The following is a 25,756-nucleotide window of genomic DNA, read 5'->3' as shown; positions in this document are numbered from 1 at the left end:
TCTGCTGAAAGATATCTGAATATATCTAATAAATATGAGGCAATCAAGCCAGTAGCTCTGTAGCCCAGAGAGTGAAGCAAAAGGAAAAGGGCTAAATAGTGTTACTGAAAAGCCCGCCTGCTGTTAAATAGAAGAAGAAGATTTGCTTAGCACGTTTCCTTCAAAATTGGCCTACCACTAAATATTTACCCATTTGATCCCTTATTTTGTACTCTGACCTTAAATTGTAGCTTGGAGCAATCTAAGGATTTTTCCTCGTGAAGCTAATGAATAGAGTAGATTTTATTTATTTATTAATACCAAAATATAGTAAGCTTTAACAAGTCCTTTTTCATTTATCGTCATATTATCATGCTTATCCAAGTCATCATCTACACATTTTTCTCTTATCTCAGATATTTGTCACATGCAAAGAGCAGCTTTGTCTATCAAATACGTTGGAGTGAAATTATGGAACAGTATTCCGCTTGAAATAAAGGATTCTATGTCAGTTACATCATTTAAATATAACTATAATAAAAATCTTCTTTCTACTAGTAAAAATAAATCGTTTTTAGGAGGATTCTCTCTATTTTATGTAGTGTACAGTGCCTTTTTCTTTTCTTTTTTTCTTTTTTTTTTCAAAGTTTGTTTGTTTTTTCAATTTGTTGCTTGTCAATAATCAGTGATAGTATTTGTATCAAAATTCGAGTTCTCCAGGGACTACATTTAGGCCCTAGGGATCATTGATCAGTCCTTTTTTTTCAAAGTTTGTTAAGATTTTTTTTGGCCAAAGTGAACAACATGGCACTTAGCAACATTAAATTCAAGAAGCTTTAGCCCATTGACAAAGCAGATCAAGGTTATTCTGTAAAAGGGTGTGATCTTCACATGAGGAAGTTGGTCCAAGAAGTTGCAAGTTATTGGCATAGAGGATTAGTTTACTGCTAATTGTAGAAGGAGCATCATCAACAAAGAAATAATAAACAGCTGAGCACAACTTCCTGTTGGTTTACTCTCTGGTTCCATGTGTATTCAACTATAAAAGTTCTGTTATTTAGAAACTTATCAATTAATATTATGATTGGTTCAGTAAATCTTTATTTGGGAAGTCCTTCTCCAAGTATATCTTTTTATACTCTGTCATATGTTTCTCCTAGGTCAATTGTTACAGCACCCAACATGTTCCTTCATTCATTGTAGATCTGTTATGATAAATATATAGCTATGTCTCCTTATGTCCTTTTTCTATAGTTCATTTAAAATAAAATTGAAGTTTATTTTAGAAAAAACATCACCAGCCACATTCACATAAGTCTGTTCTCTGGGAGGGGGAAGAGGACAAACCCAGGAACATAGAGTCAAACTGAAAATTCTAACAGTTCAGAGATTTTATAAGGGTTATGTCAAAGACAGCTTCATGTAACAATTGTTAGAATATCTTTTAGTATTGTTTTTCTTTCTTCTTTTTTTTTATGAACTAAAAAATCCCCTGGGATTCTAAACCCCACTAACTGTCAACCCGTATATCATGTTGTCACTTAAGTTACTATTCCTAGTCCCTCTAAGTTCAACCTCAGTGGCTCACTTGCATCAAGACATGGCTTATTGTAGAAAGAGAAAAGCCAAGACAGATAGTCCAAGTAATTGTGGAGGCAAATGTTTAAATGGCTGCAGCATGGGTAAATGGCAGGAGTAAGTAAGACTCTCTTATTGGACACATACTTGTTTGTTAGTTTTTGGAAAGGCACGCCTGCCAAGAGTCTCAGGCATGTTGACCAAGAATTTAAAATTGACATAGGACCATTAGATTGCCTGGAGTAAGAGGCAAACAAGGCACGCCCACCTATGGTCTGAAGAAGGTTGACCGAGAATTTAGAATTGACATAGGACCATTAATTTGCTTGAAATAACAGGCAAACAAACCTCAGTAGGTAGAAAAATTTTGGGTTTCAATATATATTTTAGGCAAAATTTGAATATTTAGTCAAAATGTTCAATAAGCCTTAGTTTTGTCCATTATTCTTTCAATAATATTTTTCCTTCGACAATTGGGGTGGGTGGGGAAGAAATTTCCAACCATAAAGATAAAATGTGGATACTTTTGTTTTTATCTACAGTTAGACTGAAGACATCAGAAAAAAAAACTTGTAAGTTGTAAGAAAATTTCTTTGTAAGCTGTATAAAAATGAGCCAAGGGGATAGTAATTAGGAAAGCAAATATTGATTTTATCAATTCTTAGTGCAAAAATGTGATTTTTTTTCATTTTTGTTTTTGCTCATCTGCTTGATTTGTTCTTAAATAGAACAACCACCAAACTTACAAAAAAAACTTGGACAACCTGAAAGAGAATAATCTTCGATCAGGTTTTGTTGCCCTCATTGAGGTCCCCTATGCCCTGTCTACTTACCCTGAAAATCTCAAGTAAATGCAGCTTCAACTTTGGGGGGGACCCCCTCCACCTTTATCTGCGCCCCTGCCAATAGATTGCAAGGTGATCAAGGACAAACAAATATGGTTCTACTTTAGGGGTCATGACCAGCTATATTTGAAAAATCTTGTTATTCTCTTTAAAGCATATTTATGTTAATATTTGCCCATTCTAAATCTTAAAATCAACCTTTGTTTTCACGTAAAACACATATTTTTCTGTAGTATAATAAGAAAGGAATAAATAGCTAAATACTAAAGGGTTGCCTGCACTTTTACTGAATGCTCACTTTGACACAACAAATGATCAGCTGGTAATTACAAATGTTTCACAAGATTTTCGATTGCTTTTTGTTTTCAAGATAAGTATTATTTTCTTGAATTCAAGAAAACTATTTTAAATGTGCTATTTTCAATGAAGTATAAGCAAAACATGAACGTTGCAAAGAGGTGGTTTGGATAGGGTAGGCAGTCATTCTTCTACTCAGGATTATTTATGTCTGTTGTAGTTCAAACATTGATCTTTTTTTCTTAATTTGGTGAAAGTTCAAATATTCCATCTCATCTGGAAAAGAGCATTGCCTGAGAAGTGAATGCAATGATTGCTTACTTTGAGTATGCAGTTTTATATAAATTTAGTGTTTTAGACAAATTAAATTCAATATACAGCTTTGGATCATAATAAGCTATCAAAAGAGAAAAAAAAAACAACAAATAAACTAACTTGGCATTTATGGCTTTCCTTGAATGGTTGCTAAGTTCAAGGAGCAGGCATAATCTCAATTCCTGCACAATAGCTAGGGGGAGAGGATGACTGAACAGTTTCATCCAGAAAGCTTTTGAAACTCATCATTTGAATCTAAATTTGGGTTTTGACAGACATCAAAATTTGCTTTGATGGGTGAACTTCACAGTGCACAATAATAATAAAAAAATAGATGATTTTATAGGGGAAAATATTCCGTAGGCCTATGCGTCTGTTTTAAATAAGAGTTGAATAATTCGTTTCTTTGGCTGGCAAAGTAATGTTAAAATAAGTAAAAGCTCCCTGTTATGGCACTGGTATAAATTCACCTTTGGTCAAAACTTACCATACGCTTGAAAGTAGCCTATCTAATTTTGCCAGTATAGTTGGATGGTTATACTAGATTTAGTTTATCATTATAAAATTTTTGATGTTTTCCGAGAAAGAAAGCAAATTTTGATGGATAAGAAAATTTCTATTTTTAGGTGTACACTGCGATTCCCTAGTACAACTATTAAACTTTTATTTGAGTCTTTGTTGGTAGATGGACTTGAAAGTACTGAAATAAAAAATTCAGCTCTAATTTATTCATCTGTGATCAAGCAAGCACCTATGCCAACAAATGAAGCAGTGGGAAAACGATTAGAACCGTTAAGACTTTATATTCCAACAGATGTTAGTCCGTGTCCTTCCCCTACTGGAACAATAAGGTAAGTTTCTTGTTATCAGAGGTCCTTTTTCCTTGACAATTCAAGTATTGTTTTATCACAAATTTCAGTTGTGTTTAGATCCTCCTTTGGAAGTGTGTGCTAGGTTTGATTTAAGATCATAAAATTTAAATTTATAATTTTGAACCGAAAAGGGGGGGGGGCAGATGATTTTTCCTTTTGGAGATCGGTAAAACACAAACAGATTGCAGCTTTTGGCTATAGTTCCGAATCTTCCGGAAACAACTGAATGATTCTTTATGTACAGGACTGGTGAATATGATATCTCGACTTCCAGTGAATATTTTGTTTATTTGTCACATAAGCTGAATTTTGAGCTGGAAGTCTTTTGACATCAGAGAACTTATGTTTTACTAACCATTGAAAAAAGAAGATAATATTTACTTATTGAGGACTACCCCTATAAGGGCATAGATCTGTTTAAAAACCCTACCCCATTAAAAAACTTTGGAGTATGCCCTTATATCCGTATTTTTGATCTGATGCTAGCTTGATTTGCTGAAATATACTATGCTTGTCTAAAGCTCTACTTTTTGCTCCAACAGATATGACAGTGAACAAGTACAAAGAGTGTTGAAGAGTACATTTGTACAACCATTTTGCGAGATCTTGACTGTCATGGCTGTAATATTTATTCCTGTGTGCTCCGGGAAATGAGTTTAATTCATTTCGTAGATGGGAGGTAGTTGATTATCTTTGAACTGCAGTTGGTCCCAATCTATCTCTGGGCCAAGAATTTAAAATAAAATACAGTGAACCTTAGTTTGTATGCCTGTCTAGATGGGATACTGTCTGTTGAATTTCTTCTGTTTTTGTTGTTCTGCAGTTGCAAAAAGACTGAAGAATGCTTTTGTAAATATGGGCATTTCTAATCTGTGTATTTAAGCTTGACATTTCTGTTTTCTATGTAACCTAAAATGTGGCTGCCAAGAGAAAGTGAATCATGCCAAGAGAATATTCTTGCTAGGGTCTGCCAGGGTCCATTCATTCTGTCTTTGACCGGTTTATAAGTTTGGAAAATTTGAGCCTATGGGTTCAATTTATATATATATATATATATATATATATATATATATATATATATATATATATATATATATATATATATATATATATATATATATATATATATATATATATATATATATATATATATATATGATGATGTGATGATGATGATGTGTGTGTGTGTGTGTGTAGTGTGAGTGAGTGATATATATATATATATATATATATATATATATATATATATATATATATATATATATATATATATATATATATATATATATATATATATATATATATATATATATATATATATATATATATATATATATATATATATATATATATATATATATATATATATATATATATATATATATATATATATATATATATATATATATATATATATATATATATATATATATATATATATATATATATATATATATATATATATATATATATATATATATATATATATATATATATATATATATATATATATATGGAACTCAAGACGATAAATAAAAAGTTCAAATAGTAATAAAATCCTTTTAATGGACAATTTTCACAAACAATGACAGAAATTCACAAAAAAATACCCGATATTTTGATCACACGTGAAACAACAGTCAGCAGAAGCAAAATTAAACCAAAATAATTTAAAACAAAAGCTTTTATACACGAAATAAAATAAAACTACATATTGTTTAGTTCTCTAATTCTTTTCAAATCCCTATTTGAACTTTTATTTATCGTCATGGAAAGGCAATGTGGTGTCCGAAATTATCTATGGAACCCAGGATTTGAATGGGCTATTTACAAGATTTTGATCATTTGTACCCAATAACCTCCAAAAACCCTAAGTACCAACAGCTCCATTTGTGAAATATATACTAAATGTGTTACGACTTTCGAATTCTGTATTGTAATTTTAGTCTCAAATGTATAATCAACAATCTCATAAAATCATGAGTACTAGCTTGATAGGATTTTAAGACTATTTCCAAAATATCTAAATAGCGTTTTTTGACTTAGGACAGCCACATGGGAATATTTGATGATTGGCATTTGATCATATAGGCAAGGTGTAACATGTCCGACATATCTGAAATGCATACTTACATGTTTTTATTTTGAACATTCTATACTGAAACATTTGCCAAAGTAGTCCAGTAAAAATACGGCTTTTAGCAACAGAAATGTTTTTGGCATCAAAATGTTCAGAAAAATTTGTTTAATAACATATCCTAAATCGCTTGAAATCATCCGTGCAGAAATATTCCTTTTTTCAGGGAAAGGGGTGGAAAATGGGGATCTCAACTTTTAATTTCTGCATTACTTTCTGGATTGACAAGTCGTTTCCTATTGAGTCAAGTCTGAAGACCGAAAATGACATCGGAATCGGAAAATTTGATCATTAGTATTCTATTTTCACCTTAAGGTAGTTTAGTGGGGATGAAAAAATCTAAATCTTAATTTTTTCAGCATTTGGTGGATTTAAAGTTTAATTGGGATGATTGGTTTGTTTTAACTGGTAAAAAGACTTGGTTACAGATGAGGACAATGGATTTCTAGATATCTGATAATACTTTTTGGAGAGTCAACGGGGTGAAAGGACTTATTGGTAGTTCATATACCCTGCTACAAATTTTTAAAATTTTTGGAACTGGAACTGGATGTTTCCACCCTAAGTGAGGTCAGGGGGGCGTGAAAGCGCCCTTTTTTGCTATTGACCTGCTTTTTGCTTCTAACGGTGCTTCATTGCAATTTTACGCCCTTGAACTCAAACATGCACTAATATTGGGTCTCTATATGAGTTTCAACCTGAATTAAAAGAGGGGTGGTGTACTTTAACTTACAACGATATTTTTTGCTGTAAATTGTTTTCTCTTTTTTTTCTGGGCGAAAGAGTACAAGTCTGAACTGAAGATTTTCTTCAAATTCTCTTTAAGGTGTGCCTTGACTCTTCCACCCTTATTTTTACCCCACCCTCATCTTTTAGAACTGGGAGGGGGGATGCGTTAATAACATCAGAAGGTCGCCATTTTGAACTTCGTTCCTGGATTTGACAAATTCGGTTATCGTAAATAAAAAGCACGAAAAGTAAAAACTAAAGCGAAAAAGAACAAACAGGAACACACGTCAATCACGACTTCATTTTCAATTATCATGACTCTGAACAATTACAACTTCGTTTTGATTAAAAACTAATGAATAAAACACAAGATTCGGAATATCCGTTACAATGGGTATATAACCGTTTGATGAAAGTTTCCAGCCCAAGTCTTTAGGGACTAGAGATATCGCTGAGCTCAGCCATGGCATCACTTGAAAATAAACACGCAGGTATTAGTACTTTGGAGCAGCAGGCGTGGGCTGTAAGCGTTCGGTGTGGACAAAACTTGCCACACTGGCTACTTTGATATGAACAGACACTGTCGGGATTCAGGTAAGGATTCGTCGCATCTAGCCTCTGTACAAGCGTAGACGAGTCTTGTGGCCTGCCGTAATCAGTTCTTCCTTTTTCGCTGAAAAGCAGTAAAATATCTGACTGGTTTAAGTAAATATAGCATCAGCTCTTGCGTTCATTACTGATGCTTTGCCAACACCCTACAATGGCGAAGTAGTGTCACATCCTGAATAGGCATGGACGAACAACGGTGACTTTGTAACCTCTAATGGTAGCTTCCTCTTCAAGTAGCAGATGCCAAAAGTCTTTGCAGAGCCAGCAGAAACTCTAGTCTGTAAATAAAGAGGTGCTGCTTGGGTTTTGGGAAGTGTATCAGAAAGACGAACCGGTATCGCTATCACTCCCAATTAAACAGGTCTCTCTCTTCTCGAAGTCCAGTTATCCACATCATTTGTGCGGAATTTTTAATTCCGATGCCATTTTTGGTCTCCCCGGACCTAAATTAATAGGAAACGAGTTTCAATTCCAGAAAACATTGCAAAAGTTAAAAGTCAAAATTTCTCCCCCTTTTCCCTGGAAAAAGGGGTATTTCTGTACTGGCGATTTCGATGGACTTTGGATACGTTATTTAGTAATTTTTTATGAAAATTTTGGTGTGAAAAACATTTCTGTTGCTCAAATGCTGAGGTTTGGACTTATTTATTGTTTTGCTGGACTAAAGATCAGGAAAATCAACAAGCTCAGAAATCCTTAAAACCATCTTGATGGAAATCAAATACCAATTTTAAAACATTTATGTAATGGGATCTCACCTTGTACCTCTATATTGCGAAATTGCATTTAATCATTTTCGACAGCTTCTTAAATAGTTCTTGCATAATCTTGAATAAGATTAATCCTAATTTTAAGTATATTTGTGAAGGTTTATTATCACTAACCTCATATATCGTTGATTACCTGTTTTTTGAAAACCAACTCCTGTTTGTGAAATATGTACTAAATATGTTTTCGATTTTGAACTTTTGTGTTGCAGTATTAGCCTCAGATTGGTAATCTTTAAGCTCAGACAGCCGTAAGTTTGCTAGTAATCAAACACTATTTGTGAATACGTACTCGTGTTTTAATGTAGAACAGTTATTTAGGATTGTTTTCCCCAAATGATCACAATTCCAAAGAGGTACAAAGTGACTGTATGCACAAGGTTTACGGAAAGGGTGTGTTGGGATTGAATTCGAGACCAACATCTTATTTTCGGCCCACTTATTATACTACAGCATTTGAAAATCTTAAATAACTCACGTTTCAACTAGGTGCAACATGTCTGCCATTTGTAAAATACGTACTTCATGTACTTTCATTGGTGACACACTGGAAACCCCATATTTGTAGGCAGCAAGCTCAATCTTAATTACCAACTTTGTTGAAAATCAAACATAAATTTCAAATTGTATATAAGAGTTATTTTGATTTTGAACTTCTATATTGGAATATTAACATCGAATGTGTAATGAATCTATGAAGCCCTTGAATACCAGTTTTCGTACAAATCAAACATCGTTGGTGAAAGATTTAAATAGTTTTTTATTATTTAGATCCGTCATGCTGCAATTATAATGATTTTTAACAGTTACTATTTCATCTTTTAGGGTTTTTTCTTTGATAATTCTTGAATGATGATGAGTGGAAAAGGGGTAGAGCCTGTCTATATATGCGAAATTGGTTTCAGGGGTGGCAAGGGTATGATGGTTGTGGTGCTGACCCAGGGGCTTCTCCTTGGGCCCTCGAATCATAAATCTTTTTATATTTAACATTTTTCGACGCTGTACGTCTTTGTTGCAATATTTGCATTAAATCTGTAATATACTTGATGTAATATACTTAATAAATCATGAAATACCTACCGTTTTTAGAATATATATTTAACATTTTTCGATGTTACAAGTCTTAATTGCAATATTAGTCCCAAATTTTTAGTATGATTAATGTCCTTGATTCTGGAGAGACTTACTTCAATTTTAATGATTTTTGATGATTAGTATTTTATTATTTTGGACTGGTCCCTAAATAGTCTCAGAATGAGCATGATTTCAAAGAGGTACAATATGTCTATGTATGGAAATTAGGGGAGTGGGAGGGGCACAAACCTTACTTTGAACCCTTCCTTTAAACAGGTGGAAAATATTTGTATGATTGGCTTCAGCAAGGCTTATAATGTCCACCTATCTATTAAAATTTACCTATGTGTATGAAAAGGGGGCCATCAACATGAAATGGGGCTCTTACCATTTGGGTTGCACTTACTATATTGTCCTAGAGGTGAATTTTTGGATCTTCTGACCGTTTTGATTAAAATGACTGTCTTGGAAATTTTTGCTGGTGACAGATGTTCCTGCAGAGGTGCCCAGGGAATATGTGGCGTCGTGAGAAGATAAAGTTTTTTTTTCCTCTCTGATCGGTTTTGTCCTTTAAAAAGTAAACTAAAACACAGAATTTGTGACTGAATGAGCCAGTTCATAATTTTCTGTGAACATGTGTCCTATATGATCAGGAGATTACTCAATTTCGTCATCTTCGGTCTATGGTCTTTGCCAATGACAACCTCAGGCCTTCAACCCCTGAAAATATTGCACTTGCGCGTCTGTGTTTTCTGCATTCTCAGTTCCCCCTTTTAATTTTTTTACCCTTTCTTACCCCTTCCTTCTACTTTTTTCAGGCTCTTCTTGTGCTTTTTTGGGCTTTATCATTCTCTTTCTACATTTGTTTTGTAATACTATATTACAATATTACTTTCTTTTGACCATCTTTTGTACAGAATATTGTATATAGATATTTATTGCTTCTATGTATTTTCTTAGAGCAAAAAGTCGTTATTATGTTACATTATAAAAATACATGACAATATTTATGAAATACATCAACATACTCATGAGATTGCCTTTTCTTGGAATTATATAATCTAATTTCCATTCTCATGGCTCCAAAGCTATTCTGCAAAAAATAATGTTTCTAGCTTGAATTGTTTAGCTCTAAATCACTGACAGAGTGAAAAAATAAACTGACACTTGATTTTATACATAAGATAACTGACAGAAAAGGCAGTTTCGTTTTACCTAGCATGGGGATACCATAAAAGAGCTTTATGGTAGGCGCTCCACCTTGCTGGGTAAGGAATTTGATGCGCCGAAACCCATTTAGGCAGGATTGGAAAGGTGAATAAGGTCAAGACCTGTTCAAGGGCTTGTTTATCTCACTTGCTAAAGTAGGAAAACAGTTCTTTTCTTCTTCTTCTTCTTTCGTTTCCTTTTTTTCTAACCAATTAATTACCCCTAACATATTATTTGTAGTATTTTATTTTGCTGTTTTATGAACGTTAGATTAACAGTATGTTCTATAGTGCAGCCAACTCCTGTCCTGTAAGCCCTCGGGAAGGAGCTCGCTACCATCAACCCGATTTTGGATCTTCATTATACATTAGGAGCTCTCATAGTGTGGAACGACATTATGATCGTCTTCCTCAACCAAGCAATGAAGTTACACATGGACCTGATTCTGCTGCAGCTAGTCCAGAGCCCGAAGAAGCTAGGGTATGTTTTATTTGATATTTGGACTCAAAACAATGTTCAATCCATATATTTGAAGTTTCATTTCAATCCATATAGGTTGATATTCAAATTCAATCTTCTTCTTCTATTTATCAGCAGGCGGGCTTTTCAGTATAACTATTTAGCCCTTTTCCTTTTGCTTCACTCTGTGGGCTACTGGCTTGATTGCCTCATATTTATTAGATATATTCAGATATCTTTCAGCAGATCTTTCGACTCTAGGAGTTCAAATATAAGATGATAGATGTCCATTTCTATGCTCTGTGTGCAGGTATAGTTGGCTAGGCTCTTGGCTGATAGTGGGATTTTGTGGTGTTTGAAGTATTTTAACAGTTTACAAAGCAAGGTATGTTGTGCAGACGTCAGCATATTACATTCAAATAGGCAATGGTCAATCTCTAGAGGCAAGTCTTTATTTCTCTTCTTCTTCTTTAGTAGAGTTACTGCAACTGTTTTTAGCTTCTTTTTTTCTAAGAATCAATCTTTTTTGGATGCTCAATTTTAACTAATGGGGGAAGGGAGGGGGAAGTTTCAATACCTCCAGTGTTATGAAATCACCTTAGAGTAAAAACGGTAGGAAAATATGGTAATATGGTAAATTTGGGTAAAATAAGATACTGTGCTGGAAAATACGGGATAAAAGTGACGTTTGAAAGATTTCTGATAAAACCAAGATCCATTGAACATTTGTTTGATAAAACCATATTGGTAGACTTACTCAGATTTCCTTGAAAACGTTACCATTTCCTTTTTCTGGACTTATGGTATATGTTCCTTCTAAAAAAAGCGATTTGGTGAGTCTATAACTGTACTTTGCACCAAAAGGACAAGATACATATATCGTTGGCTTCATTAGTTTCCGATCTATTCAATCAGTGAACCAGCATTATGATATTAGTTAAATTTTTCCTTGGAGAAGGATATAAACTTGCTTAAAACAGGAAAATCGTCATTTTGGCCGATTTTCAACCAGTTTTCAAAGCGTTTTCAGTCAGAAAAACCCTGTGCAGCAAATTCAAAAAATATAATTTGGTAGATGGAAGGAATTGAATCTCAGTTCCTTCCAACAAAAGAAATTATTTTCTTTTGTTGATTTATTAAAACTGTAGGAGCGCAGAAAAATAGGGTACCAAAATTTGTTCAGGGAACATCAACCTTAAGACAAGTGAAAAGCCACATTTCAGTGATAAAAGTTTGATCAGTTAAACATTGGATTAAACTAGCAGACGAATAAACAAACGTGACAGTTGAATCAGGTAAATGTGACTGGCTCAATCCACTGGTGAGTGCAACTGATCTTGTGCTATGTTCTGTTGTAGAAGCTTGAAATTGCGCCAATCAAACAGTCGTTTCCCAGCACTCTTGGTTGCAACTGGCTTATGTTTGATTATATAGATGTTTCCATAAGAACTGAAACTCTTCTCAATTTCAGCTGATATGCTTGGAAGCAAAAGAACTACTTTTATGACTGGCAAGTTGCAGAGGGGAGCACATAAAAGACCAGCAATTAATGATTTTGCTCTTTTTAACTGTTTTCTAGAGATAAGGTTTTGCAAGGAAAGATTACTTTGACAGATGGACGCTAGTTCTAACAGCATAGCAGGTGTGTCCCCAGCACAAGAAATATTTTTCTGAAAGTTTGTCAATAAACTTCAGTGTTCTGATGATTTGAGGTAAGGTTTGGCATATCTCCTTAAATTCTGGTAATCCGCTATGTAATTGGCTGCAAATAAGTTCCCTTAGTACAACTTTCATCAAGAATATGTTGCCGAGAAGCAATTTCACTCTGACGAGGAAGTGGACGAGAAAAACTTTCATCTTGGCTCTACGACTGGCTTCCGTTTTAGAGGAATGTCTCATTATGCTTGCCATGACGCTCGTGCTGACTTACAAAGGACTTTCTCGAGCAGTGGGCTTATTGTAATTCATAATTTTCATTGGCGAACCACTGAAAATGAGATCAGTGACTTTCAGCAGAAAAAAATTAGAATTTAAATTCTGATCTTCCCTGTTGTTTTTCCCGTTAAATTCAAGAAGAATATATATTACAGGTTTTGTCCGCAATTAATAGGACTGAGTCGATTTAAAAACATTTATTGAGCCAATCGTCACAATTCTTTAAAAACTTTCAAAATGGGCTCCTTGTGCGTCAGTGCAGCGCTGCCAGCGCGATTTCCAAGCATTGAAGGCGTCACGATATGCATTCTCCGGAATAGCCGTGAGAACCGCGGTGCATGCTGCTTAGATCCCCTGTGTCGCCTCGAAATACTTGCCTTTCATCGGCCTTTTCAGGCCAGGAAACAAAAAAAGTCCGGTGGGGCCACATCGGGGCTGCAGGGCGGCTGCGGAAGCGTTGGGATGCATGCCTTGGTCAGGTAGATATTCACGGGAAAGGCGGTGTGAGCCGGGGCGTTGTCGTAATGCAACTTCCAGTCGGCTAAGATGTCTTGTCGGACCTGATTGACCCTTTGTTCAAGTCTCTTGAGCACTTCTACATAAAATTTGGCGTTGACGGTTTGTCAAGGAGGAACAAATTCACGGTGGACGATGCCTTGGATGTCAAAAAAGACAATGAGCATCGTTTTCACCTTGGATTTCCTCATTCTTGGCTTTTTTGGGCGAGGAGACGCCGACGTGTACCACTCGGAAGAGTGCCTCTTTATCCCGGGATCATACTCAAATATCCAGCACTCGTCACCTGGGATTACGTTATGCAAAAATTAGGGGGTCACTTTCACACATGTTCAAATTTTCTTGTCACACTTCCACTCGCCGCAATTTCTGGTCGTCAGTGAGCACTTTTGGGACCTTCTTTTCGCACACCTTGCGCATGTTCAAATGTACTGTCACAATGTCGTGAACGAAAGATTTTGGTAAATTTAACATTTGAGTGATTAAACGAATACCTAGTCGACGGTCTGAGTTCAAAACTTTGCGCACACGAGTCACATTGTCGGTGTTTGTCGAAGGTCTTCCAGCACAGTCTTCATTGGCGACCTCTTCCCGGCCCTCCAAAAAGGCCTGGTGACAGCGAAACACATCACTTATTGCTAAAGCAACATCTGGGCAAGCCTGCTTGATCATATCAAACGTCTCTGTCGCAGATTTACCGAGTTTTACACAGAATTTAATCGCGTGCCTCTACTCTAACGAACGCTGTATTTTCAGCTTGCACCACTCACAGAAAACACGTCACGTAAAAATGTCTTTCCTGACTTTCCAGGTGCTCGGAGACAACTGACCAGCAGCTGTTTGTTAGCTAGGAAATCCCTCTATCGAATCCAGTTGGAGCGCGCACGCTCCGAAGTACAGTCGTGGCGAAGGAAAATTAGTCCTATTACTTTCCGGACAAACCTTGTATGCCCTTGAAACCATCAGAACGTGTTCTGTTTTTTACTATCCAACCCTTATAGTCCCCAAACTATCCCTTTTTTAAGTCACAGCCTGTTGTTTCAGATTTTTATGTCAGGATTTTTGCCCCCCCCCCCCCAGGGAAAAAGTAAAAGTCAATCTTATGGCAGACTTCATTAACATGAGAGCAAGAAACCCCATTGTCCAATTTCTTAAATTAATTTGACGAAGCTTTTTCCAAAAATAAAGTCATAGTAATTCAAACTAAACGAACAAAATTTACCATGAACAAACTAATGCCACCCAAAACGAAAAGAATTCAAAATTAACATTTGCACCAAAAATAAAGATAAAAGACATGGTTATGCATGAATAGATAAATCCTAATACGAACAAAAATTAAAATGAATAAGTAAGGAAAGGTTAGAACGAAAGAAATTACGACAAGTAATAAGTGATCTACCCCGCTCTAAACCCTCTAAAGACTAGTGCCTTGTGCATTTTACCCTCTAAAGACTAGTGCCCTGTATACTTTAGTGAAAACGATTTGTATTTTGAGCAGTGTATTTTCTATTTGTCCTAACTTCATCAACAACACAGCAACAAAATAAAATCAGCACGCTAATCATGGTTCTAAAGCCAAGAGCTACCGCAAATTAGAGCACGGTTACCCAACCCGCCCCCCCCCCTTGAAGTCTTCAATTTTTGTATTTTTGATGTTGCTTTGATAAAAGAAAAAATTTTTCTAAATATGTTTTGATTTCAGTAATGCGCAGATGACACTCTGGATTTTAAAATGGGCTTAGGTGGCTGTAACACCTCTTTTAATTCTTGTTGTTTTAAGTTAGACTTGTCTAACTTTAATTCTTGTTGTTTTAAGTTAGACTTGTCTAACTTTAATTCTTGTTGTTTTAAGCTAGACTTGTCTACTGATTTTAATTTCTGTTCGTTTAAGATTCATCTATTCATCCGTAGTAGTATATGTTATTTTTACGTTTGATATGAGTATTCATTTCAGTTTCTGTTAGTTTTGGTTTCATTTATTTATTCATAGCATTTCAGTTTGTTTTAACTTTGAGTTATCATATGACTTAATATCTGCCCATCTTATGTTTTGATATGGCCCTTTAGTTTAAAAAAAAACTTTTTTTTTCTTTTTTTAACATAGTTTTATTATTGGTTAATTTCGGGAATATTTATAAAAAAATTTTTTTAAGTTTTTTGGTTTAAGAACAAAGATCTTAGATTGTCGTGGAACATTCTGGGCAAACTTAGAATATACAGTCAAAATGTTCAGTTAAACCAAGATTTGTGCAATTACCTTTATAGTAAAATTTTTACTATAATATTTCTAGTAGATAGGAAGAGTGATTTTTATTTAAATGAATTGAAGCTTGTCTAATTTTTGGTCTTCTATAGGGTGAAGCCATCACGTAGACGCCCCTTGAAAATACACATCTTAATCCGTGATTTTTTAACAATTGAATCTTGTTCTATTTTGGTGTAACCGTTTGTTTGTTTAAATAACTCAAATAAAGATTATTTATGGAAAGGTTTTTTCCATTATCTTAAAATAATCGGACATCACGAATCAATACAAGTCGATTTATTTCCTTATTATCTTTTTGTCTTGATATAGTTTTCTTGGCCCAGTCTACATGCTCTGAAATGTTCAATCGATACAACCAAATCGTTCTTCCAAAACTTTTTCTTCTCATTCAGGCTCCCTTTGTCTATTCTGCTTACACTGAAAATATCATGCCTATTGGCAAAACACAACTTTGGCTTATTTTTGGGTGTCTTGAGCTTTTTCAAAATAGGTTTTTTAGATTCGTTTTGTCTAGTGAGTATGCCAAATAAGTTGCAAGCCGATCGGAGAAAAAAAAACAACAAATTATGGGCCTCAAGAATCAGCATTATTTTTCACATTGCTTTTGTCTTTATGGAGGTCCTCTTGTCCTTGTCTGCATGCCCTATAAGTTAAAGTCAATCCGAGAAAAAAATCTTTTGGCCCAGTTTCAGGTGTCAAAACAGCTGAACTTCAAAAATGCCGCCTTCATTTAGGTGTGCTCGGCCTTTTCAGCATGTCTCGTAAGTTTCAAACTTATCAGAGACGCAGCAAATTGAAGGCCCATTTTTTTGGCGTGCGAATCGATACATCCAAAATTATTTTTGATTTTTATATAAACTAAATTTGCTTTCTTTAAATAGAATTCTGTATCAAGTACTTACTGGATTTCTTGTTTTAGTATGTAAGTTCTAAGATTCATTAGTAAAGAATATTGTAGCTTTCATTTAAGCATAGCTAATTTAAAGCACATTTCTGTATTCGACTATGAAACTAAAGAAAGACACTTACTAACAACATGAGTCTCAATGATTTTAGGAAGCTCGGACACAAAATGCATCAAAGACTCACGCCCCTTGATCCACTTGGTGATGCACACTCCCACAAGCTGAGCTTTTGACGCTTTAGTTAGGACGCAGTTTCTTTAGAACACAACAAACTTTTTTATGGGTCCGATTGTGTTTCTGATATGAAGAACATTCGAAGCATTTTAAAGATGGAGATTCAACATCATGGTTAAATCATGAGGATCATGACACAATAGTTGCTTCTTTTCTAGTCTCAGCTGCTGCTCCACATGTCATCGCTACACAACCGTCAGTGCCAATTCCTACACAGTCGAGCAGATTCCGGTCCATTTCCTATAACAGGCGTACAACTAACTGGCCGATCACTCTTCCGTTAGCAGTTGGCTCTTTGTCTGGGGGTAGAATTTTCAAATATTCCCTCATAGATGTCTACAAGTCAAGTGAAATTCTCGTGTCTTTTTTTCTCATGGTTATAACAAAGAGATAAGCTAAGCTGTGACCTATGAGTTATCACGTGTCTTATCAAAAATGATACAGTAATGTTTGGCCTTCTTCGCTTGCTATAAAATTGCCACAAGAATCTCTTTTCCACAACCCTCAATCAGTTGATTTTGTGGCGTTTTACTACTATACGGAGTATTTATGCCCTCTGTTTTCGAATCATCTTTTAGCCCATCGTCCCTGCTGTTCTGCTGTCGTCCCTGCACACGATAACGCTGAAGTTTTCAGAAGTTTCACTCGTTTGACAGGGAAGTGTTGTTTGTCGTGTGAACATTGCCATCATCCTTGTGACATCTGATTGGAATGTTCTGCAGTTCGAGGAACACAATAGACTACTATAGGTTTCTGCCAAACTTTATTCTTATTTGCTTGTTTCAAATGCTGTTCATTTACATGGTTTTGCGCAGATTGGCCAGGCGTGTTTTAGGTCTTAATAAAGGACTTCCCAGCTTCAACAGCCTTGCAATGGTATGTGGAAGCCTAATGAGCTACAAGGTCAGCGTCTTACCCCATTAACTTTACAAACTTGGTTAGATTGTGTTGCCAACATGTGAAGAGCGACATATTTATTTGAGCCCCCGGCGGCTCAAGCACCACAGAACACAACACTTACAAAAAAAAAAATTCTTTTGGTTTCCTAGATTACACCAATGTATCTTCTAGTGTCGTCTTCAGGAAAAGATTCTGGGGGTGGGCTACGATGAACAGGATAGCCAAAACTTCCAACCATACTAAAAGGTATCCCAAGTAATGACTTTCATACAAATCAGGTGCTAAAAACGCCTCTTAATGTTTGTGAGACCGATTATTGCTGATTGCTCAAATCTGAAAAATAAACACCATAGTGGAGGAAAGATAAGGGAAAAAATGGTCAAACCCTTTTGAAATCGCAACAGAATTTTTTTTTACACCAAAATGTTCAGGAAAATCAGCTTAATTACACAAACAAAATCCACCAGAATACCCCTAGCACGAGTGTCCCAAATTTGCCCTTGAATCGATTTTTGTTTTATAAATATTTTAGAGTTTAAATAGTCGTTTCCTATCAAATCAAGTATATTTACTTCAAATCTGAATTCAGGTTTCCATTTTTACTTACCCTTATTGCCCATTTCCACCCTAAAAGGACCGGGAGGAGGTTGAAACTCGAAATTAAGAGGTTATCGTATTTTTTATAGTTTCCTGTGAAATGAATGGTGGTGAATTCGAAAATGAAGATTGTCTACGAATTTTTCAAAAATACTAATGACAACATACCCCTCGGATTCGTTATTTGTGTGACAAAGATGCACACATCCTGTGGAAAAGTTTAAGGGAAATCAGAAGTAAAACCTATATTTGGTGTCCTGTTTCAACAAAATCAGTGACTTCTTTAGTTTCATCGCCTGAGTTAAAGATCATTTTGCAAGATTTATTGTGTAAACCTTGTGCGTAAGCGTTGATTGAACCTAAAGATGTTTTCCAGAGGAATTGTCTACGGATTCTTTTGGGTACACGTCTGACTGGCCGTATTTCAAACATTAAGGTGTACGAAATGTTTGTCTATCACCATTTCTAGGGCAATGATGAGAGAAAGGTTGTAATAGCCAGGACATGCTTGTGGATGAAGGGTGACAGATTGCTAAAGATCGTCCTTAACGGCAAACTATCTAGAGCCAAATGAAAAGCAGATCGCCCCCGAGTGGGGTGGGAAGAAATCTTAAAAAATGGTTTAAAGGAAATTGGGACCTTGGGAGAGATTGTAGAGAGGAAAGCTTTGAATAGATTGGGATGGAGGATGACCGAAAGCAGCTGTGTTGTTCTCAAGTGGCGTGGTGCTGCACTGAGTTGTTAATAGTAGTAGTAGTATTCAGGAGCTGCCCGAGGCTCATTTAATTGGGGGGGGGGCATCTTCGTAAATTTTACCGAATCGCTACCTGATTTATGCCGAATTTTCTGCAGAAATCAAAAATTTTGCTAAATTTCGGCCGATTTTGCAAAATATCTGCCGAAATTTTTCCCTTTGGCGAAAATTTTACCGAATGCCAAAAAAGTTGGGGGAGGGGGGGGGGCTCAAAGCCCCCCCCCCCCCCCCCCACACTTGGGACGCCCCTGGTAGTAGTATAGTAAGTATTCAAAAAACAGAAAAAAACAGGCAAAACTTATTAAGAAATCGTGTTTTTTTATGAAAGTAAAGAGGGGAGTTAAAAATCAAAACTACCCAAAATTATTGCTTGCCAAATTACGCAAGATATATCTACAATCCAGCTTAAATAAACATACTTCATATTATCGAATATTTATAGAATTCTAAACACACGCGCCTTACTGAAATACGACGTTGCTTGAGCGTTTTAGAGAATTGTAATTGTATACCGAAAGGTATTGATAATACCGTGGATGGATGACTGTTAAGAGCCTCATAAATTATTCCTCTATTTTCTGCTGGCTACTTATGGAATTTATTGCTCCAGAGAAGACATCTTGTTTTTGGGTGTCAGTAGAGTTTTCACTGAAGTGCCAGTTTATAGAATTCTACTGTTATGTGATTATATCACGAGTTAGTCCATTTGAGCTGGTTTTGTAGAGATATCTTGCGTAACCTGCGAAGCAATAATTTTGTTAGTTTTAAATTTCAACTTTGTTCTGGACTTCTCTAAGGAAAAAAAAATTAATAAATGGAAGAAAAAATTATCCGAATTTCTTAGAAAATTTTCCAGTGATAGAGGGTCACATCTTCATGTTCAGATGCGTGGTCTTAGTATGATTAATAAATGAACTTTGTTTTTTACATTTGAGTCACTGGACGGACAACTTGTATTTGACCTTCTAATTTCTTGGAATTTTGATCGTGTCAAGACAATGTTTGAGTGGTTTATAGAAAAAATTTCAGATAAGGAGATGAAAGAGAAAACAAAGTAGTGTTTTTGTCTGTAACATAAAAACACTTGCAGTAACTCATTAAATAGATTACAGCACATTGCATCACGTAAAAACATCAATAGTAAACATAGGAGCTCAGAGTTGCCAAGCGGAAAAAAATCACTAGATTTTAATGATTTTTGGGTTGATTTAGTGATTTTTTCTTTAGGCAAATAAAAAATTACCAGAAATATTGATAAATCACTAGGAGGTGGCAATTCTGTAGGAGCTCTGAGCCAAAATTATAGTGTATATCCAAATTTTTCCAAGAGGGAAGGAGGTCTCAAATGCCTAATTAGTTTGTCTTCAGCAATTTATACTGTTGTTTTCTGGGACATGGACCGTGTACGAGGGAATTTATTGAGGATATGGGACAAAATTGTGAAGCTTTTGAAAGTCTTGAAAGGGGCCTGAAGAAACCTAGGTTTACGTGACGAGGTGGGTGGAGATTTTCATTTGACCCAATTTCGGAAGGAATTTCCCTTTTCTTTGCGCAGTTATGATCATAAGACAAAACAATTAATTGGTGCATCAACATATTGGATGACAAGATAATATTTGAAAGATCTTACCAGTGGGAGGGGGGGAGACAAACCGGGTTATGATAAACAAAAGAGTGAATGCTTTAAATTTAAATCAGGATGATTTGAAAACTGTATTGACGAAAGGGAAAAATGTCTAAACCACCAAGAACTAGCCTGGTACCATTTTAGGTTTTCAATAGATAGATAGATAGATCGTGTATTTCAAAAGCCCAAGAGCTCAAAATACACACAAAAATTTATGAAAAATAAAGAAATAACAACAGAACTAATTACGAAACACGCATTAACATGATACATAGCGAAAAATATCCATCGACATAAAATCATAGCCGGTAAAATAAATTTAAAATAAATTTCCTCTCCAAAACTAGGTTTAACCTGATTATAATGATTCAGTAGCAGAATTTAAAACCAGCCCTTGCCAATACTGAATTTATTGACCCTCTAAAATATATCGTACATGACCTTCTTAATCTGTTGGTAAATCACGGGAACCAAGACCGTCATTCCATAAGTAAGGCATTCCCAATATTGTCCTGCCAATTTTGTCTCTTTTTTCTAAAAGTTAATAAAAAAAATAACAAAAAATGACACACTGGTTAATAGTAGCAAAAAATTGATTTGTAATATCTGAGGTTTTTTTTCACGAATTAAAACTTGTCTAAAATGTGAGAAGCTTTGGCTTGCTTTAAGGAGTTTGTCTTCTTGAGGAATTTTTGACAAGGGTTTTCCAGATTGTAAAAAAAGCAAAACCGCGACACTACGTCGTCCCTGCCAGAGGGTGGGATGATCTCATATCTTTCACGTCTGGAGTGAAATCTGATCCCCACTGTACCATGGTAGCTTTAGTAGCAAAACACCATTCAGTTTGTGTTTTCCAACACCTGACACTAATGCGTGAACACAGAAGGCCCGTTTTTTAGCACTAAGATCTTACATCTTTCTGCAAAGATTATCGTTTTTAACTCATCTTTATTCTAAGATCTTACAGCTCATTGATGTTAGCAAAAAGTGTGAAGACCGCCACTGTTCTGCCATATAGAACGATGATGAGAGAACTTTGATGATTTACTCATCATTGTTCTCAGACCGCTGATCAGAGCAGAATGATGAAAGACGTTTGCACAAAAACGACCAAAGTTGTAATATATTTGTTCAAATTTTTAACTTTTATGGTTTTTATTACAAATTATGTAAGATATTAGCACATTGATTAGTTAAAAAACGGCCCTAGAGCCTGTATTCCGTGGTTAAATTGTGTTTTCTGTTTCTTTTTATTTTTTCTGCAAATATATTTACAAATCCATATATCAATTTATGACGCTAGATGGGAGATAACTTTTTTTTCGATAACACATCGCAAGGCTAAGTAATTTAGATAACTTTATAAGTATTATGATTAACTTATGGACATTTACCTACCTTTACACTTTTAATATTAATCTTTGCATCACAGGCAGTGTCAATCAGAGAGGGGCATGCGATTTTTGCCTTCTCTTAGACCCCCCCCCCCAGATTTTTAAACATAAATCTCCCACCCTCTGCTTCACTTGAATTTTATTTCATTGAGGCCCCGGATCACAGGGATTTGTATTAGTTTCTTTCTCTTGTAGAAATAAACCGATCTGTGGCAAGTCCCTTATTTTGGACTTGCCACAATGAGACAAATAGAAGTTTAAACGTAAATACAACTTAGGATAGTGTTCGACTTAGAGTACAGTTGCTGTTTTCCTCTATTTTCTCAAAGTAACCTTGGGTAGAAGTTATTTTAGCGCCTAAAAATACAACAGGAAAACACGGAGGAAAGCGAAAGTTAAAACTAATGTACTTCAGACTGGGAGCTTTTTGCTTTAATAAAACCGAATAAAACATTACCTATAAGATTTTTGGGGCCTTCTGTGTGGAACTCTATTCTGGAGAGCATTTGGACGGCCGAGTGCCTGGCGTTGTTTAAAAGTAAGTTGAAAAAGTATTTGTTAAGTCGACGCTCATAGTTGTTATTTAAGTTTTTCTTATTATTATGAGTTGATGAGAGATTGGTTATATCTTTTTTTAACTTTTTTTTCGTGTTTTTGTGTTTAGTTAATTAACAGTTCGAAAGTTAGTTGTATGTACCCGTCCTGTTGCAAGTGCTTTTTGTACCTTTCTTGGTGGGGGAACTTGCAGTTTAGTTGTAGGCCTATGTCTTTTTTGGTTGTAAATAGAAGTGAACTGAACTGAACGGCGTCAGACATGTCAGATTCCCCAATATTTTGCTATACAATTTTATTTTCGAGCTAAGACTGTCTTAATACAGAGTAAATCTGTCCTGGGGTAACCCCTTGAAAATTTTTCCACTTCGTGGCTTAAAAAATATTTTGCATACTAGTGTAACATGCATATTTTTTGCTATTCATTAGGATTTTTTTTTCTTTTAATGTTTGTTGTTATTGAACTATATTAAGACTGTCTTAATCAGAAAGTAGTGTTGTCATTTTATTTAGCATTTATGTTTTTTCTCTATTTTTGGCAACGTCTTTACGTCTGTTAAAACTGCGTAATTTCTAAAGGTCATCGTTGTAAATAACAGCTACGCAAATTGTTTGTAAGCCAGACTTTTCTTTGACTAGATTTCAAAGTGTATTTAATCCAGTTTTTAATTAGCTACAATAATTATAAATTGATATACATCTGTTTAATATTACTTGGAAACTGACTTGAACATAATTGACTAATCACTTTCAACTCTTTGTGTTTGACTTTACCAAATTACCCTTTGAACGTTCTGTACCATTCAAAGTCCCGTGTGTATTTTTGACTACGAAAGGTCAAAAGAGTTGCTTCGTAATACCTGAACTTCGTTCAATAGATTAGGAAAAATCAAGGTAAACCTGGAAAATAGTGGCTCTCCAGAATGAGACAGGCTAGATCAAAAAGAGAGGCATGATTAGATTGCTAATTTTATGCTCATTTTGTTGGTTTTGTTTGCGTTTTTGACAATTCACCCTCACCTCCCTGATGATCCCATTTGTGGCCTCAGGGTACATAGGCAATCAGAACTAAAACAACGGAATCAGGGATGTATCCAATATATATTTTTTTTTTTGAGCGAGTTCCAAAAATATTTTTTCAGGGGGGGGGTGGGGTTTACTAAAGAATTGTACAAAAAACACATCAAAAATTCGTTTAGCCTATATTCATTTTTGTTACGTTTTTCGTAACAAAGGATACCATCATCCCCCCCCCCATTTGGGGGGGTGCATTATCAGGGTAACGACTATTATGTTGAAAAGGAGCATAAAATATAGAATATAATAACACCATTTTTATTTTATGTTCGATTTGTATTTAGCCTAGGGCTCTTTAGGGAGGGCGAATGCGGTGAATTGTCAGAAATACAAACGAAACAAAGAAAATTGGCATAAAATTAGCTATCTAAAAATGTCGCTCTTTTTGTTCTAGCATGTCTCCTTCTGGAGAACCACTATTCACCGGGTTTGCCAAACTTAAAAACAAATAAAAGTATTTTTTTATTGTACTTTTGACGTTTTATAATTTTATGCCTTGTTTGTCTCTTTAGCTTAGCTTTGTTTAGGTCCGTGGGGGAATTGTTGGCTTTTGTATTCTTTTCTTCACTGGCCAAGGCAATTTCCTCGTTTTGATCTCTTTTCATTTATGTTATATTAGGGGGTAGTCAGTCTTTTAATTTTAGACAGACAATCAAATGGTAATGTTTGACAACGTAACTCATTTGTGCTGGATGTTTATTTAATAATCAAGCAATGTATTTTTAAAGTATTACGTAAAATTTGTGATTTTTTAAATCAACTTTTTATATTTCTTATTGTACTTTTTTCCTTATAGGATGATAGTAAACCGCCTTATAGCTATGCCCAGTTGATAGTACAAGCCATTTCATCTTCAATTGACAGACAGCTCACGTTGAGTGGAATCTATTCCTTTATCACCAAAAATTATCCTTATTACAGAACTGCTGACAAAGGATGGCAGGTATTTATTTATTCGTATATATATATATATATATATATATATATATATATATATATATATATATATATTATATACAAGCCCGCAGCTGTAACTAGCAGCAAAAGAACATGGTACTGATATAGTCGGATTCATTAGTCTCGGAATTAGGATATTGCTTAGAATTTCTCCTAGAGAAGGATCTGAACTTCCATTGCACAAAGGGAAATTTTCTTTTTTTGACCGTTTTCAAGTTATTAAAAAAAAAAACCTGTATGCCAAGTTTGAAAAGCGTAATTCAGTAGTTGCATAGAACTGAATGCTATGGAGTGGTAGAAAAATTTGTATCTTTCGGAGATACAGTAAAACCGTCGGAGAGCAGAAAAATAGCACGCTATTTTTATAAAATAGCATGATAAATACAACAGAATAGGATAGCCTAATTAGTCTTTCTAAAAATATTCTCGTGTAGGTAAGTGTTTGAAGAGCTTTAATAACAAAATAATTTTAATTATTTTTAATAATTTTGAAGAGCTTTAATAATAAACATATTAATGCATAGCTTCGATTTTTTCCGTTGAATGGTATGCACACTACCTTTCAATTCCTATTTTGAAATGTTAGGGATATATTTTTGCATAGTTTCAATCATTCAGCCCTTGTTTTTTCGTTGTTATTTTCTGCTAACATTTCCTGCCAATTTGTCACGCACGTTCTTTATTTTGAACTTGGCGCCTGCCAAATGTAAAAACTGCATGCTTGCATCGAACATACCCTGCCGCTTTGGAGTCTTTTATATACAAAATAGCATTTCAGCATAGCTCATATTTTCTATTCTAATGAAGGTGTGAAATCAAACTATAAGCTGTCAAAGGGCCGTGAACCAAAATCGTGGGAGCGGCAGAATCCTGCACCCCTCCCTTCCCGTGTCTGGGATGACATGTTCAACCAATAAGGTGTCGCGAATAAAAGAATTCCAATAACACTTTCCGGTCTTAGTTCCAAAAACGGCCAAAAATCAAAATGAATAACCATTACTGAGCATGCCCATTTTTTGAGGAAGACTGCTACCATCTTTTTATTTCATGAACTGCTATTGGTGTTGTATTTCTATTTTTCTTAGCTTGTAACAGGCATGTTCATCCGTGGATCAAGCCAAAAGCTGTTGGGGGAAGAGACTACTCAAATATTGTTCAAAAGAGGTTTT

General features: G+C 35.1%; 1 protein-coding gene across 1 annotated transcript in view; it reads left to right on the top strand.

The window, feature by feature from the left end:
- Positions 1-25,756, top strand: part of LOC148956267 (forkhead box protein K2-like) — a 72,608-nt gene that overhangs the window by 27,003 nt on the left and 19,849 nt on the right. The window contains exons 2-4 of the mRNA XM_089090138.1: positions 3,641-3,865; positions 10,702-10,891; positions 24,427-24,573. Coding sequence (XP_088946264.1) covers positions 3,641-3,865; positions 10,702-10,891; positions 24,427-24,573 — 562 coding nt within the window. The remainder of the gene's footprint in view (positions 1-3,640; positions 3,866-10,701; positions 10,892-24,426; positions 24,574-25,756) is intronic.

This window comes from Artemia sp. Qi Xiang Cuo, chromosome 1, assembly GCF_049724085.1.
Source record: "Artemia sp. Qi Xiang Cuo chromosome 1, ASM4972408v1, whole genome shotgun sequence".
Lineage (NCBI taxonomy): Eukaryota > Metazoa > Arthropoda > Branchiopoda > Anostraca > Artemiidae > Artemia > Artemia sp. Qi Xiang Cuo.
Note: the sequence above shows the minus strand (reverse complement) of the source record. Positions and strands in the feature narration are given on the sequence as shown.